Source organism: Wyeomyia smithii, chromosome 3 (genome assembly GCF_029784165.1).
Source record: "Wyeomyia smithii strain HCP4-BCI-WySm-NY-G18 chromosome 3, ASM2978416v1, whole genome shotgun sequence".
In the NCBI taxonomy this organism is placed as follows: domain Eukaryota; kingdom Metazoa; phylum Arthropoda; class Insecta; order Diptera; family Culicidae; genus Wyeomyia; species Wyeomyia smithii.
In genome coordinates this window covers 127,632,045-127,645,170 of record NC_073696.1, presented here as the reverse complement: position 1 = coordinate 127,645,170, position 13,126 = coordinate 127,632,045, and the positions used below count along the sequence as shown (strand labels likewise).

Here is a 13,126-nt window from a genome sequence, read left to right as displayed (position 1 = left end):
CGTATTCTGACGTACAAGTGCGAAAAATTCATTAAAGGCAATTGGTCTTTCATAAATATCACCGTTTGTTGCGCCCACCTTAGCCAAAGAGTCCGCTTTCTCATTACCCGGTATCGAGCAGTGAGAAGGGACCCACGCTAAGGTAATCTGAGTAGATTTTTCGGATAAAGCACTCAGATGTTCCCGTATTTTCCCCAGGAAATACGGAGAGTGCTTAACATCTTTCATCGATCGGAGAGCCTCAATGGAACTGAGACTGTCCGTAAAGATGAAATAATGGTCCGTGGGCATTTTTTCGATAATCCCTAGGGTGTACTGAATTGCAGCTAATTCTGCGACGTAAACAGAAGCAGGATTATCGAGCTTATGGGAGACGGTTAAATTGTTATTGAAGATACCGAAGCCAGTGGACCCATCAAGAAGTGATCCGTCAGTGTAGTACATATTGTCGCAGTTGATGTTTCGATATTTATTGGAAAAAATTTTAGGGATCTGCTGCACGCGTAAATGATCCGGGATTCCACGAATTTCTTCTATCATGGATGTATCGAAAAACACAGTAGAATCAGAAGTATTTGATAAGTCGACACGATTTGGAATATTCGAAGAAGGGTTAATATTTTGGGACATGTGATTGAAATACAATGTCATAAAACGGGTTTGAGAATTAAGTTCGATTAACCTTTCAAAATTTTCAATCACGGGACGGTTCAAGACCTCACATTTGATTAGAATACGAGAAGACAGGCTCCAGAAGCGGTTTTTCAATGGTAGTACTCCAGCTAAAACCTCCAAACTCATCGTATGGGTCGACTGCATGCAACCTAAGGCGATACGCAAACAACGATATTGTATTCGCTCCAGTTTGATCAAATGTGTGTTTGCTGCGGAGCGGAAGCAGAAACACCCGTATTCAATAACAGACAATATCGTTGTTTGGTAAAGCCTTATAAGGTCTCCTGGATGGGCTCCCCACCATTGTCTGGTTATTGTACGAAGAAAATTCACTCTTTGTTGACCTTTTTTCATCAGATACCTCACGTGACAACCCCAGGTGCCTTTAGAGTCGAACCAGACACCAAGATATTTGTGTACCAAAACCTGAGAAATCGTTTTACCCATTAATTGTGTTTGAAGCTGAGCAGGTTCATGCTTCCTAGAAAAAACTACTATCTCAGTCTTCTCCGGAGAGAATTCGATACCTAGCTGTAAAGCCCAAGCAGACAAATTGTCCAAGGTATCTTGCAATGGTCCTTGCAAATCGGCAGCTTTGGCTCCTGTAACAGAGATTACACTGTCGTCTGCAAGTTGTCTTATCGTGCATGAATTTGCCAGACATTCGTCGATGTCATTTACATAAAAGTTGTAAAGAAGGGGGCTTAAGCATGAGCCCTGGGGAAGACCCATGTAGCTAATGCGAAAAGTTGCCAAATCGCCATGCGTAAAATGCATGTGCTTTTCGGACAACAAATTGTGCAAAAAATTGTTCAAAATTGGAGAAAATCCTTGTCGGTGAAGTTTACCCGAAAGAATGTCAATAGAAACGGAATCAAAAGCCCCCTTAATGTCCAAGAACGCAGACGCCATTTGTTCTTTACGAGCATACGCCAGCTGAATATCTGTTGAAAGCAACGCAAGACAATCATTCGTCCCTTTGGCACGGCGGAAGCCAAATTGAGTTTCTGATAGTAGACCATTTGATTCGACCCAGTGGTCTAAACGACGGAGTATCATTTTTTCCATCAATTTCCGGATACAGGATAGCATTGCAATCGGCCTATAAGAGTTGTGATTAGAAGCTGGTTTCCCTGGTTTTTGGATGGCGATCACCTTCACTTGCCTCCAATCCTGCGGTACAATGTTTTGCTCCAGGAACTTATTGAACAAGTTCAACAAGCGCCTCTTGGCATTGCCGGGTAGATTCTTCAACAAGTTGAATTTGATTCTATCTAATCCAGGCGCGTTATTGTTACAGGACAGGAGGGCAACTGAAAATTCTGCCATCGTAAAAGGTGATTCTATCGCGTCGTGGCCCGGAGACGCATCGCGAACAATATTTTGCTCAGGAACAGAGTCCGGACATACTTTCCTGGCAAAATCAAATATCCACCTACTTGAAAACTCCTCGCTTTCGTTGACCGTTACGCGATTCCGCATTCTTCGGGCTGTGTTCCAAAGAGTGCTCATCGATGTCTCCCTCGACGTCTCGTTCACGAACCGACGCCAATATCCACGTTTCTTTGCTTCAGCCAAGCTTTTAAGCTTGGTATCAAGCTCCGAATACCGTAAATAGTCGCCAGGTATACCTCCCGTCTGGTAGGCCTTAAACGCGTCGGATCTTTGCGTGTAGACATCGGAGCACTCTTGGTCCCACCACGGAGTGGGAGGCCGTTCTTTGATCGTTACGCCGGGATATTTCTTCGTTTGGGCTTGCAACGCGGCGTCGAGAATCAAGCCCGCGAGGAGGTTGTATTCTTCAAGTGGTGAATGATGTTGAATCGACTCGACCGCTTTTGAAATCATTTCCTCGTATAACTTCCAATCGACATTTAGTGTGAGGTCATACGGAATGTCAATTGGTCGCATGCGAGTTGACCCGTTAGTAATTGAAATAAGATTAGGCAGATGGTCGCTACCGTGAGGATCGAGGATTACCTTCCATGTGCAATCCAACCGTAGCGACGTCGAACATAAGGATAGATCCAAAGCGCTTGGGCGCGCTGGAGGTTTCGGGATACGTGTCATTTCACCGTTGTTTAAAATAGTCATGTCGAAGTCATCGCAAAGGTTATAGATTAAAGAGGAGCGGTTATCATTGTATGGGGAACCCCAAGCCACGCCATGAGAGTTGAAGTCTCCCAAAATCAAACGTGGCGAGGGAAGAAGTTCTATTAAATCAAAGAGCAGCCGTTGCCCAACCTGTGCTCTGGGGGGAGTATATATTGAGGCAATACAAAGCTCTTTACCTTGTATTGTCATTTGACATGCGACAACTTCGATGCCTGGAATCGAGGGGAGGTTAATACGATAGAAAGAATAGCACTTTTTAATCCCTAAAACTACTCCTCCATATGGGGTGTCTCGATCAAGGCGAATAATATTAAAATCATGGAAGTTGAGATCAATATTTGAAGTAAGCCCAGTTTCACAAAGGGAAAATGCATCGCATTTGTTTTTATTTATCAAAACTTTAAACGAATCAATTTTTGGTAAAATACTTCTACAATTCCACTGTAAGACAGAGATAGAATCCTTCATATACGCAGTTGAATTAGGCATCGAAGGATACAATCGCTGCAAGGAGAGGCCATTGGGCAGTCAACTGCTTCAAAAATGATCTAACTGTTGGGAGGAATGCTGTAAGAAAAATTTTAATTGGATCGGGTACATTGAAAGTTTCAAAAATCCAGTCCACAATGTCAGAAAATTTCACTAATCCAGAGTTTGTTTCATCAACTGGGAGTGTAAAAGGAGCAACTGGGGTTTTAGATGTTCCTGGCAGTGCTGGGAACTCCTTCTGGGACTTTAAATTTGCCAGCCCAGGAGGAGTTTGCTTCGGTTTTTCCGCAGCACTGTTTGGTTTGTTTGTAACTTTCATTTCACTTTGAGAAATCTTAGGACCTTTTCTGGGAAGTTTAGGAGAGGAAATATTTTTCCTCTTTCTAGACTCCCCAGGATTGGCGTAAGATGCTCCCGCTGGTGAATCGTCAGAATCGGTTTCATCAGAGGACAACAGATCGAAGGGGTTCGAAGTAACGGGAGAAGTGGTAACGGTCTTCTTCAGCATGTCAGCGTAGGAACGCTTTGAACGCTCTTTGAGAGACCGTTTTATTTTATCCCTGCGCTGCATGTACACCGCACATGTCGAGAGCTCATGCAGATTTTCTCCGCAGTGAATACACTTTTCAGCGTTAACACTGCAAGAATCTTCCGCATGAGACTCCCCACACTTGCCACAACGTGCCTTATTGCAGCAGTAGGCGGCTGTATGGCCTAACTGCTTGCAATTCAGGCAGTTCATGACGCGGGGCACGTAGAGCCTCACAGGGAGACGAACCCGGTGGATCGAGACGTGGCTTGGTAGTGCAGACCCGGCGAACGTAACTCGAAACGAGTCTGACGGAGTGTATACTGTTTTGCCACCGATGATCGATGCTGACCGCAATTGCTTGCAGTCGAGCACCTTTACTTCGGGACACGTTTTGTTCTTAAAGCACCCTTTGGCACTTTGCAGTATACACTCGACGGACAGACTCGAATCGGTTATGACACCGTCGATCTCCACGTCTCGTGCGGGTATGTAAACGCGATACTCGCGTGTGAAGAGCTCAGAGCAAGCTATATCGTTGGCCTCTTTCAGGTTACCGACCACGACACGGAGCTTGTTAGGCCGAACCTTGGAAATTTCGGTCACGCCCTTGTACTCCTTCGTCAGGTCTTTAGAAATCAGCAAGAGGTTCAACTTTTTCGATTTCGGTCCTGCCTTTGGCCGAAAATAAACAGTATAGCTGCCCTGGGCTCCGTCTGGGTAAAGCCTGGGGCGAGGGGGGACTGAAGAATGAACAGGGGAGGGGGTAACAGAAGGGTCAGGGTCAGAGGGGTTCGGGGATGGTGGCGCGGGAGGCGAGGGATCTACATCCATCGCGCTAAGTCTAGCGCACTAGCGCTGACAAGAACACGTACCTTTTTATTTCTCCCTTCCAGTAAGGTTGGTTGTCCGATCGTTCGAAGTAGCAGCCGTTACAGCCAGCAGCACCAATACAGCAGCACCAAACAGCCACCAGCAGCGAGCCAGGTGTGAGATCACTCCACACAGCGATACAACTCGCTGACACTGATGGCTTCTTCTTTTTCCTCGTTTGTGTCTCGTCCACTGCTGTAGCACAATCCAGCCAGCAGCCAAATCGGCTTACGCACCAGCTGGCAGTCACGATGCGAAACAGTTGCACAAACGCACGACCTTGAACCCGGATTTATTTCACTCGACCAGGCAAACAATGCCAACACTTGTTCACACGTCTTTTGTTTTATACTCTATCGGACCGATCGCCAAACACGTCCAGTACTGATGCGTGTTCGGCACAGAATGAGAATTTCCCTTGTTAATTATTTAATTCATTTTAACCGCAATGAGGTTAACAACTTTTAATTTTTTGAAAAAGCACATGCTTTGTATAATGTGCGTGTAAAGTGGGAAATTTATAGGAAGTATGGCGGAGGTGAAAAGCATATCACCCAATGCCGTACTTGCCAACGTTATGGCCATGGTTCCAAATTCTGTAACATGGACCAAAAATGTCTTAATTGTGGAGACTCTTCTCACAAAAAGGACACATGTCCTGTGAAAGAGAGTAAAAATTTTCGCTGTGCGAATTGTAACGGCAACCATATGTCAAATTTTTATCAATGCCCAGTCCGTTTAGCAATTGTTAAGGCAAGGCAAGGTAAACAAAATTCAATTTCTCAATTAAAACCAACTTCAAAACAAAATTCTCCAAGCGTACCAGTGACGCATAGTTTACCTACTCCTTTGCATACCCGTTTAACTTATGCACAGGTTACAGGTAGTTCGAACATTATACCGCCTAGTGTTGGTAGTTCGAAAATGACCGTTAATATGGGTAAGCAAAACACGCTAGAAAATAATTGTACACCTATCACTCCAGCTAATATTGCTGCCGAAAATATGTTTTCTAATGTCAACTGCCTGGGGCCTATTACGGCAGGTAAACTTTCTTTTTTGCAACAGGCAATGTTCGATCTTATGAACGCCATGTTGCAGGCAAAATCAATGTTTGAAGCCATTCAAATAGGCACAAATTTTACTATTAAAATTGTTTCTAATTTAAAATTTAGCAATGATTTTAAATAAAACAATTAAAATATTAAATTGGAATGCTCGCTCATTGAAGGCCAATGAGAATGAGCTTTTTAATTTTTTAACAGTAAATAATGTGCATATTGCAATTATTACTGAAACATTTTTGAAACCTAACATAAAATTAAAATATGATCCCAATTACGTGGTTCATAGATATGATAGGATTCAGGGTTCCGGCGGTGGAGTTGCAATTGTTATTCATCGCCGAATCAAACATCGTGCTCTTCCTCATCTTGAGACGAAAGTTATTGAAACTTTGGGAATTGAAGTTCAAACTGAACTTGGGATTTTATTTATTGCCGCAGCATATTTACCATTTCAATGCACACGCGAGCTCAAAAATTATTTTAAAGGTGATTTACAAAAACTCACCAGAAATCGTTCGAAATTTTTCATAATCGGCGATTTTAACGCTAAACATCGTTCATGGAATAATTCTCAAAGTAATTCCAATGGCAACATTTTATTCAATGATTGTTCTTCAGGATACTATTCTATTTTGTCTCCGAATAGTCCTACATGCTTTTCTTCTGTAAGAAACCCTTCAACAATTGATTTGGTGCTGACAGATCAAAGTCATGTATGTAGTGATTTGATCACACATGCTGACTTTGATTCTGACCATCTTCCAATAACTTTTTCTTTATCACATGAATCAGTTTTAAACCCTATGAGCTCTGTTTTTAATTATAACAAGGCTAATTGGGTAAGATACAAAACTCATATTGAGAGAAATTTCAATAATGAGCTTGATTTGCAAAACGAAGTGAATATTGATTCCGCTTTGGAAGCATTAAAATGTGCAATTGTTGATGCCAGGAATTATTCTGTTCCAAAGGCTCAAGTGAAATTTGATTCATCAATAATTGACGAAAATCTTCAACTTCTAATTCGTTTGAAAAATGTCCGCAGACGTCAATATCAACGTTCTCGTGACCCTGTTTTTAAAACTATTTATAAAGATTTACAGAAAGAGATTAAGCATAGATTTACTCTTCTGAGAAATCAAAATTTTGAGACTAAAGTTGAAAAATTGAAACCATATTCAAAACCATTTTGGAAGCTGTCGAAGATTCTTAAGAAACCTTCAAAGCCTATTCCAGTTTTAAAAGATGGTGAACGTTTTCTTGTATCCAATGAACAAAAGGCTCAAAGACTTGCTCAGCAGTTTGAGAGTGTTCATAACTCAAATTTGAAGTTTGTGAGTCCAATTGAAAATGAAGTCACAAGTCAATTTGATTTAATTTCTTCCCAGAATTTTTTACCTGCAGAAATAATTGAAACTAACTTGAATGAGATTAAATCATTTATTAAAAATTTCAAAAATATGAAAGCACCTGGTGACGATGGAATCTTTAATATACTAATCAAACATCTCCCTGAGAGCACAATGGAATTTTTAGTGAAAATTTTCAATTGCTGCTTCAAAATTGCATATTTTCCCAAATTATGGAAAAATGCAAAAATTACTCCCATTTTAAAACCGGATAAGAACCCAGCTGAAGTTTCAAGTTATCGACCAATCAGTTTGCTTTCTTCAATAAGTAAACTGTTTGAGAGAATTATTCTTAACAGAATGATGTCACACATCAACGAAAATTCAATTTTTGCAAATGAACAGTTTGGATTTCGCCATGGGCATTCCACAACTCATCAATTGCTCAGAGTTACTAATATGATACGAGCTAACAAATCTGAAGGTTATTCCACTGGAGCTGCTCTTTTAGACATAGAAAAAGCATTCGACAGTGTTTGGCATAAAGGTTTGATTGCGAAATTGCAAACTTTTAATTTTCCAATTTTCCTAATCAAAATTTTAAAAAATTATCTTACTGATCGAACTCTGCAGGTTGTCTATCAGAATTTAAAATCTGATAGATTTCCTGTCAGAGCAGATGTGCCTCAAGGTTCAGTCTTGGGTCCAGTCCTGTACAACATATTCACTTCAGATCTTCCTGATTTGCCTCCAGGATGCACAAAGTCATTGTTCTGCGATGACACAAGCATTTCCATAAAAGGAAAAAGTCTTCGTGTCATATGCAGTCGATTGCAGAAAAGTTTAGATATTTTTTCTTCCTACTTGCAAAAGTGGAAAATCTCTCCCAATGCTTCTAAAACTCAAATGATAATTTTTCCGCATAAGCCTAGGGCTTCTTTCCTCAAGCCAAACAATAATCACGTTGTCAAGATGAATGGGGTTATTTTAAGTTGGTCCGACAAGGTTAAGTACTTGGGACTAATTTATGATAAAAAACTTATTTTCAAAGAGCACATTGAGAGTATACAAGCCTAGTGCATCAAATATACGAGATGTTTATATCCTCTCATTAACAGGAATTCTAAACTTTGTTTAAAGAACAAACTTTTGATTTACAAACAAATTTTTAGACCAGCAATGCTTTATGCTGTACCGATCTGGTCAAGTTGCTGTTCAACAAGGAAGAAAACGCTCCAAAGGATTCAGAATAAAATTCTGAAAATGATTTTGAAGCGTTCTCCTTGGTTTGGTACACTCGAATTACATAGACTTACTGGTGTTGAACCATTAGAAGCTATGTCAAATAAAATTATTAACAATTTTCGACAAAAATCGTTGCAATCCTCAATTGCTACGATAAGCTCTCTTTATAGCCAATAAGTTAGCAATTAAGTTAGTTGTAAGTTTACTTCCCCTTTTCTGACAAGTAGGTTTAAATCCCTACGAATGATAAGTCCTTATTGCGAAAGCAAACAAATCCTAACAATTAAAATTACAAATTTCTAACAGTGTTGAGAAGTCACCATTTGTGATTGGACACACATACTCATTATTTACTAATATCTATCATAAATACTTAAGCTACTAACAAATCCCCCCTTAAAAAAAAAAAAATCCTCTTTACTAATCTTAATTTTTTAAAACAATTTGCTTTATTTTTAGAACCAATAGTTAACGAGCACCCAGTGACTATATACCCCGGTAGAGCTTCCCCTCCTCGGCGAATTTTGTCTCGAAACCTTTCAAATTCCATCGAGCGACATCGAGATGTTTCTCGAAAAGGAAACTACGCGTCGGACAATTCGTCCTCGCAGGGAAATTCTTCGCCCGAAAATAATGAATCTGAAAACAACTCATCACTGTCACCAACTAACGGTGTACAAATCAATATAAACTACAATACCAACCTGGTCAGCAATCGAATATTTACAAGCGGCATAGATTATGTACGACCATCCCGCCAGCGAATGCACCCGGACAGCGACGAGGAGCGGTTTTCGGAAGACTCTCTCGAAGAGTCATCCTTACCACCTCCACCGGGACCACCGACGGTGCCTCCACCACCATCGCTGTCCGCTCCAGTGACGCCTAGCAAAAGGCACAGCATAGCCTGGGAAGTTAATTTGGACGATCCAGCCAGTTTCGAAGATCCGTTAACAATACCAAAGATGGGCTCTGGGTGCACAAAGGTAAGTTGAATGGGATATTCATTACAAGCTATATTTATGTATATCATGTTAACTGCCATGGTTATCATGTCACAATTTGACTCATACGTTTTAAGCTGGAAAGGTATATTCTTCAAAAGATAACAAGTCTTTAATTTTTTGTTGTTGATGGAAAAGTCATTCATACCATTTTTTCAACAGCGTTGAAAAAAAAATCAAGCGAAAATACTTTTGTTTTAGTTTATTTTATTTTTTGAATTCACTCATATTGATATTGTTTCAATTATGTGCACCAGAATCGATATTCAAATACTTTTTATAATTGCTTTTAAATATGCTGAAATGTGCTATAACTTTGTAAGGAAGAGTCCTGGGGATGTGTGGTCTTCAACAGAAAGTGTATTTTGTATGCCCAAAAACTTCTTCAGAACAACGTTTTCTTGTAAAATGTAACTAACAAAAGTTAAGTACAAAAAACTAACTTTTAAGTAACTTTCATAGAATATACGCTGTAACTCCGTACCCAATGAAGATAGGAATTTTATTTGTTCAGCAAAGTTTCATATTTTTGCACGTTCTAAAACATTGCCGAACACAATAAAAGTTTACATTTTGGATATATGAAAACCTAGTGTAACATATGCTCGCCGTACTCCAATATGGGTGGATTGGGACAAATGGAACCTAAAGGAGTTTATAGTACTTCAGCTCAACTTCAAGAAAAGTATTGACATCGTGATTCCACTTGCCCCTTTTTAACCTATACGTTCTTTAAGTTACGAAAAAATTAGCTAAAATACGATATAACTTTGTATGGAAAAGTCCTGGATATATATATATATATATATATATATATATATATATATATATATATATATATATATATATATATATATATATATATATATATATATATATATATATATATATATATATATATATATATATATGACCTTTGACAAAAATGTGTGTTTCGTATGGCCTAAAAATTTCTCCGAACAATACTTTCGTGTAAAATGCAACTAACAAAAGTTAAGTACAAAAAACTAATTTTTAAGTAAGTTCCATGTATAATATACTTTATAACTTTGTATCGAAAGAAGATAGGATTTTCATTTGTTGAACAAAGTTTCATATTTTTGAATTTTCTACAACTTTGCTGAATAAACTATTCTTCTATCTCTTAACACAAAAAAGTTAATTTTTTCATTTTTAGTACAGTAAGCTTTTCATACTTTTTGACAATTTGCGATTATGCGAGTCATTCATACAAACAATTGTTCCGAAGAAACTTTTAAGCTAGGATGAACGTAGAAGGCGTTATGGAATTAAGTTCCACTTTTTGCCTTAGGCGGCATCCATAAATTACGTAACGCTCATAGGGGGGAGGGGGAGTATGCTTGGGCGTTACGATTTGTTACACAGGGGAGGGGGGAGGTGAGTTCAGCGTTGCGTAACGAAAAATCTCTGGAGAGACTCTCAAAAACGAGCATTTTTATCAAGGAAATCCTTCTGCAGCGTTACGTAATTTTTATGGGGGGAAGGTGTTGGCGTTACGTTTCGTTACACATGGGAGGGTGGGGGTCCAAAAATTGGGTTTTTTGCGTTACGTAATTTATGGATGTCACCTTATTGGACCAGTGGGATGGTGTTAGTATTATTTATGAAAAGTACTAGTGTTGTCTGAATTATTTAATTATTTATTTTTTAACTTTTTATTTTTCTGAATATTTAATTATTTAATTTTTTTGATTTTATCTCGGAGTACGGTTTTGGTCTAACAAACCAGTCGTCATATGTTTGAATCCCGGCTCGATTATTGTTGGTAGGATTGTAGCGTAATTGTTTAAGTATATGTGACAATGGTACGGTTGGATGTACAGTATATGTCCAAAAAATATAAAGATCAAGTTAAGCGAACTGCAGAAAATCCCACTAGAACAAAATACTGGCCGCAGCGATACACAAGAAATAAAATTATATCAAATGATTTTTTTTACAAAATAGAATGCCAATACTTTGTATCAATATACGAAAAGAGGTTTAATTCTTCCGATGAGATAAAAATATATTCGCTTCAACAGCAATATCACCGCATTTGCACTAACTATTCATCCTAAACTCATCAAAACAGATTTCTGCAGACCATTCTTCGGGTCGAGTATCGGTTGGTGTCTGGCCGTAGAGAAAGATTTTTATTCAATTTCTTTCCGGCAGGGATTTCAATATCCTGAATCGGATTTTCTATTTTATACGGTTTGTCAACAACAAAGAAACGATATCCTCTCCTTTGTACAGTTAAGCTATCAGGACACTTGTCTATTTGCAAACTCACATTAGCCTCCATTTAAATTATTCACCCGATCGACCAACCTATCGAACGGCTGGATTGAATTTGGCACTGACAGATATTACCTGCTTCCTGTATACGACAACGACTTGCAAGAGAAGGGAAGAAATCATTCTCATCTATCAGCCATGTCGATTATTTATACGTGTATCCTGCCTTTATGGCCGTGCATGAATATATTAAATATGTGACACAGTCTTGGCACCATTTGTCAAGCGCTAGACCACGTCATAAGATCCACATTAGTGTCTGTATGTATTTCAAGAACATATTCGCCATAGTTTCTTATATCCCTCGTGAAAAGCGCTTCCATGGAACACAGAGACCGGAAACCTGTCGTTTTCATTTTCATAATCCGACGATCCTATCAAAAGCGACCTTTTATCCTGGGAAAACTCTCTTATCTTCTGAATGGGAATATAAATGATGGACGAAAAGTAAAGAGAGAATGAAGTAGCAGGAATGTAAGGTGGTGAATATACTAGTTAGAACCTTCGACTTTAGTACGTTCGCTAGGACATCTTTACGTGCTGGGAAAATACACAATAACAAGGCAACATTTCGAACGTCGTCTCAGCGGGGGCTCTTACAAAAAAATACTTTTACAGCATAACAACAAATATTCATGTAACCACATGACCCGACTTTTTTGATAATGTAAAAAGACGTTTCGAATAAGTTCAAAATGAATTTTTATATTATGCATGCATCATTCATAGAAACAACAGTAATTTTCCTATGGTGTGGTATTATACTGGAGATAGTTCTAAACTTCAAACTCAAAGTTCTTGCTGTTTATTACATTCTGAGGAACTTTGTGTTGTTTGTTGAAAATACCGAATCATTTTCAAAAAGGTGGTTTTTTCCTAAATAATGTAAAAATCTTTCGAGAATTTATTGCTATAAGCTATATAAGGATCATTGAAATACCTCAGCTCTAGCACAAGCTTGAACAATTACACTGAAATTTAATCATTCAATAACTTTTTACCCTGAGCTATTCTATTTCAAGGAATTTTTCTTAAAAATACAAATATTATGCTTTTTAGTATTCACATCTTTCTGGTTTCATTCAAATTTCCACACAACGAATACCTAGCTCTAATATGACTGATTGACTCATGGTAGATTTTCAAGACTATCAATGAGATTGAAAATTCTCAACTTTAAAAATTATCTCAGTAATAATCTTTTGAATATAATTACAATTTATTGCTAATAAGGTTATTCAAGAGCAACGTAGCAATTTATGTTTTTTTGATATTTAGCATTTTTCGCAAAATATTCTAACACTAATTTCTTGATATCTTTAAAAAAAAAAATAACTTACAGTAATGCATAAATTCAACAAAAGCAGCGCTTTTAATACACCCTCTAAATCAACTAATTGTTCTTGAAATCAAAGATTGATGGCTGGTTTTCCTCTTGCCGTGGAAAGGGGTGAAATAGACTGAAATTAATGATAATAA

At 38.5% G+C, this 13,126-nt stretch overlaps 1 protein-coding gene across 9 annotated transcripts in view; it reads left to right on the top strand.

Annotated features, from left to right (window-relative positions):
• Positions 1–13,126, top strand: part of LOC129733237 (mucin-2) — a 190,856-nt gene that overhangs the window by 139,248 nt on the left and 38,482 nt on the right. For all 9 annotated transcript variants that reach the window (XM_055694921.1, XM_055694917.1, XM_055694923.1 and 6 more), the window contains one exon: positions 8,802–9,328. In XM_055694921.1, the coding sequence (XP_055550896.1) occupies positions 8,802–9,328 (527 nt within the window). The remainder of the gene's footprint in view (positions 1–8,801; positions 9,329–13,126) is intronic.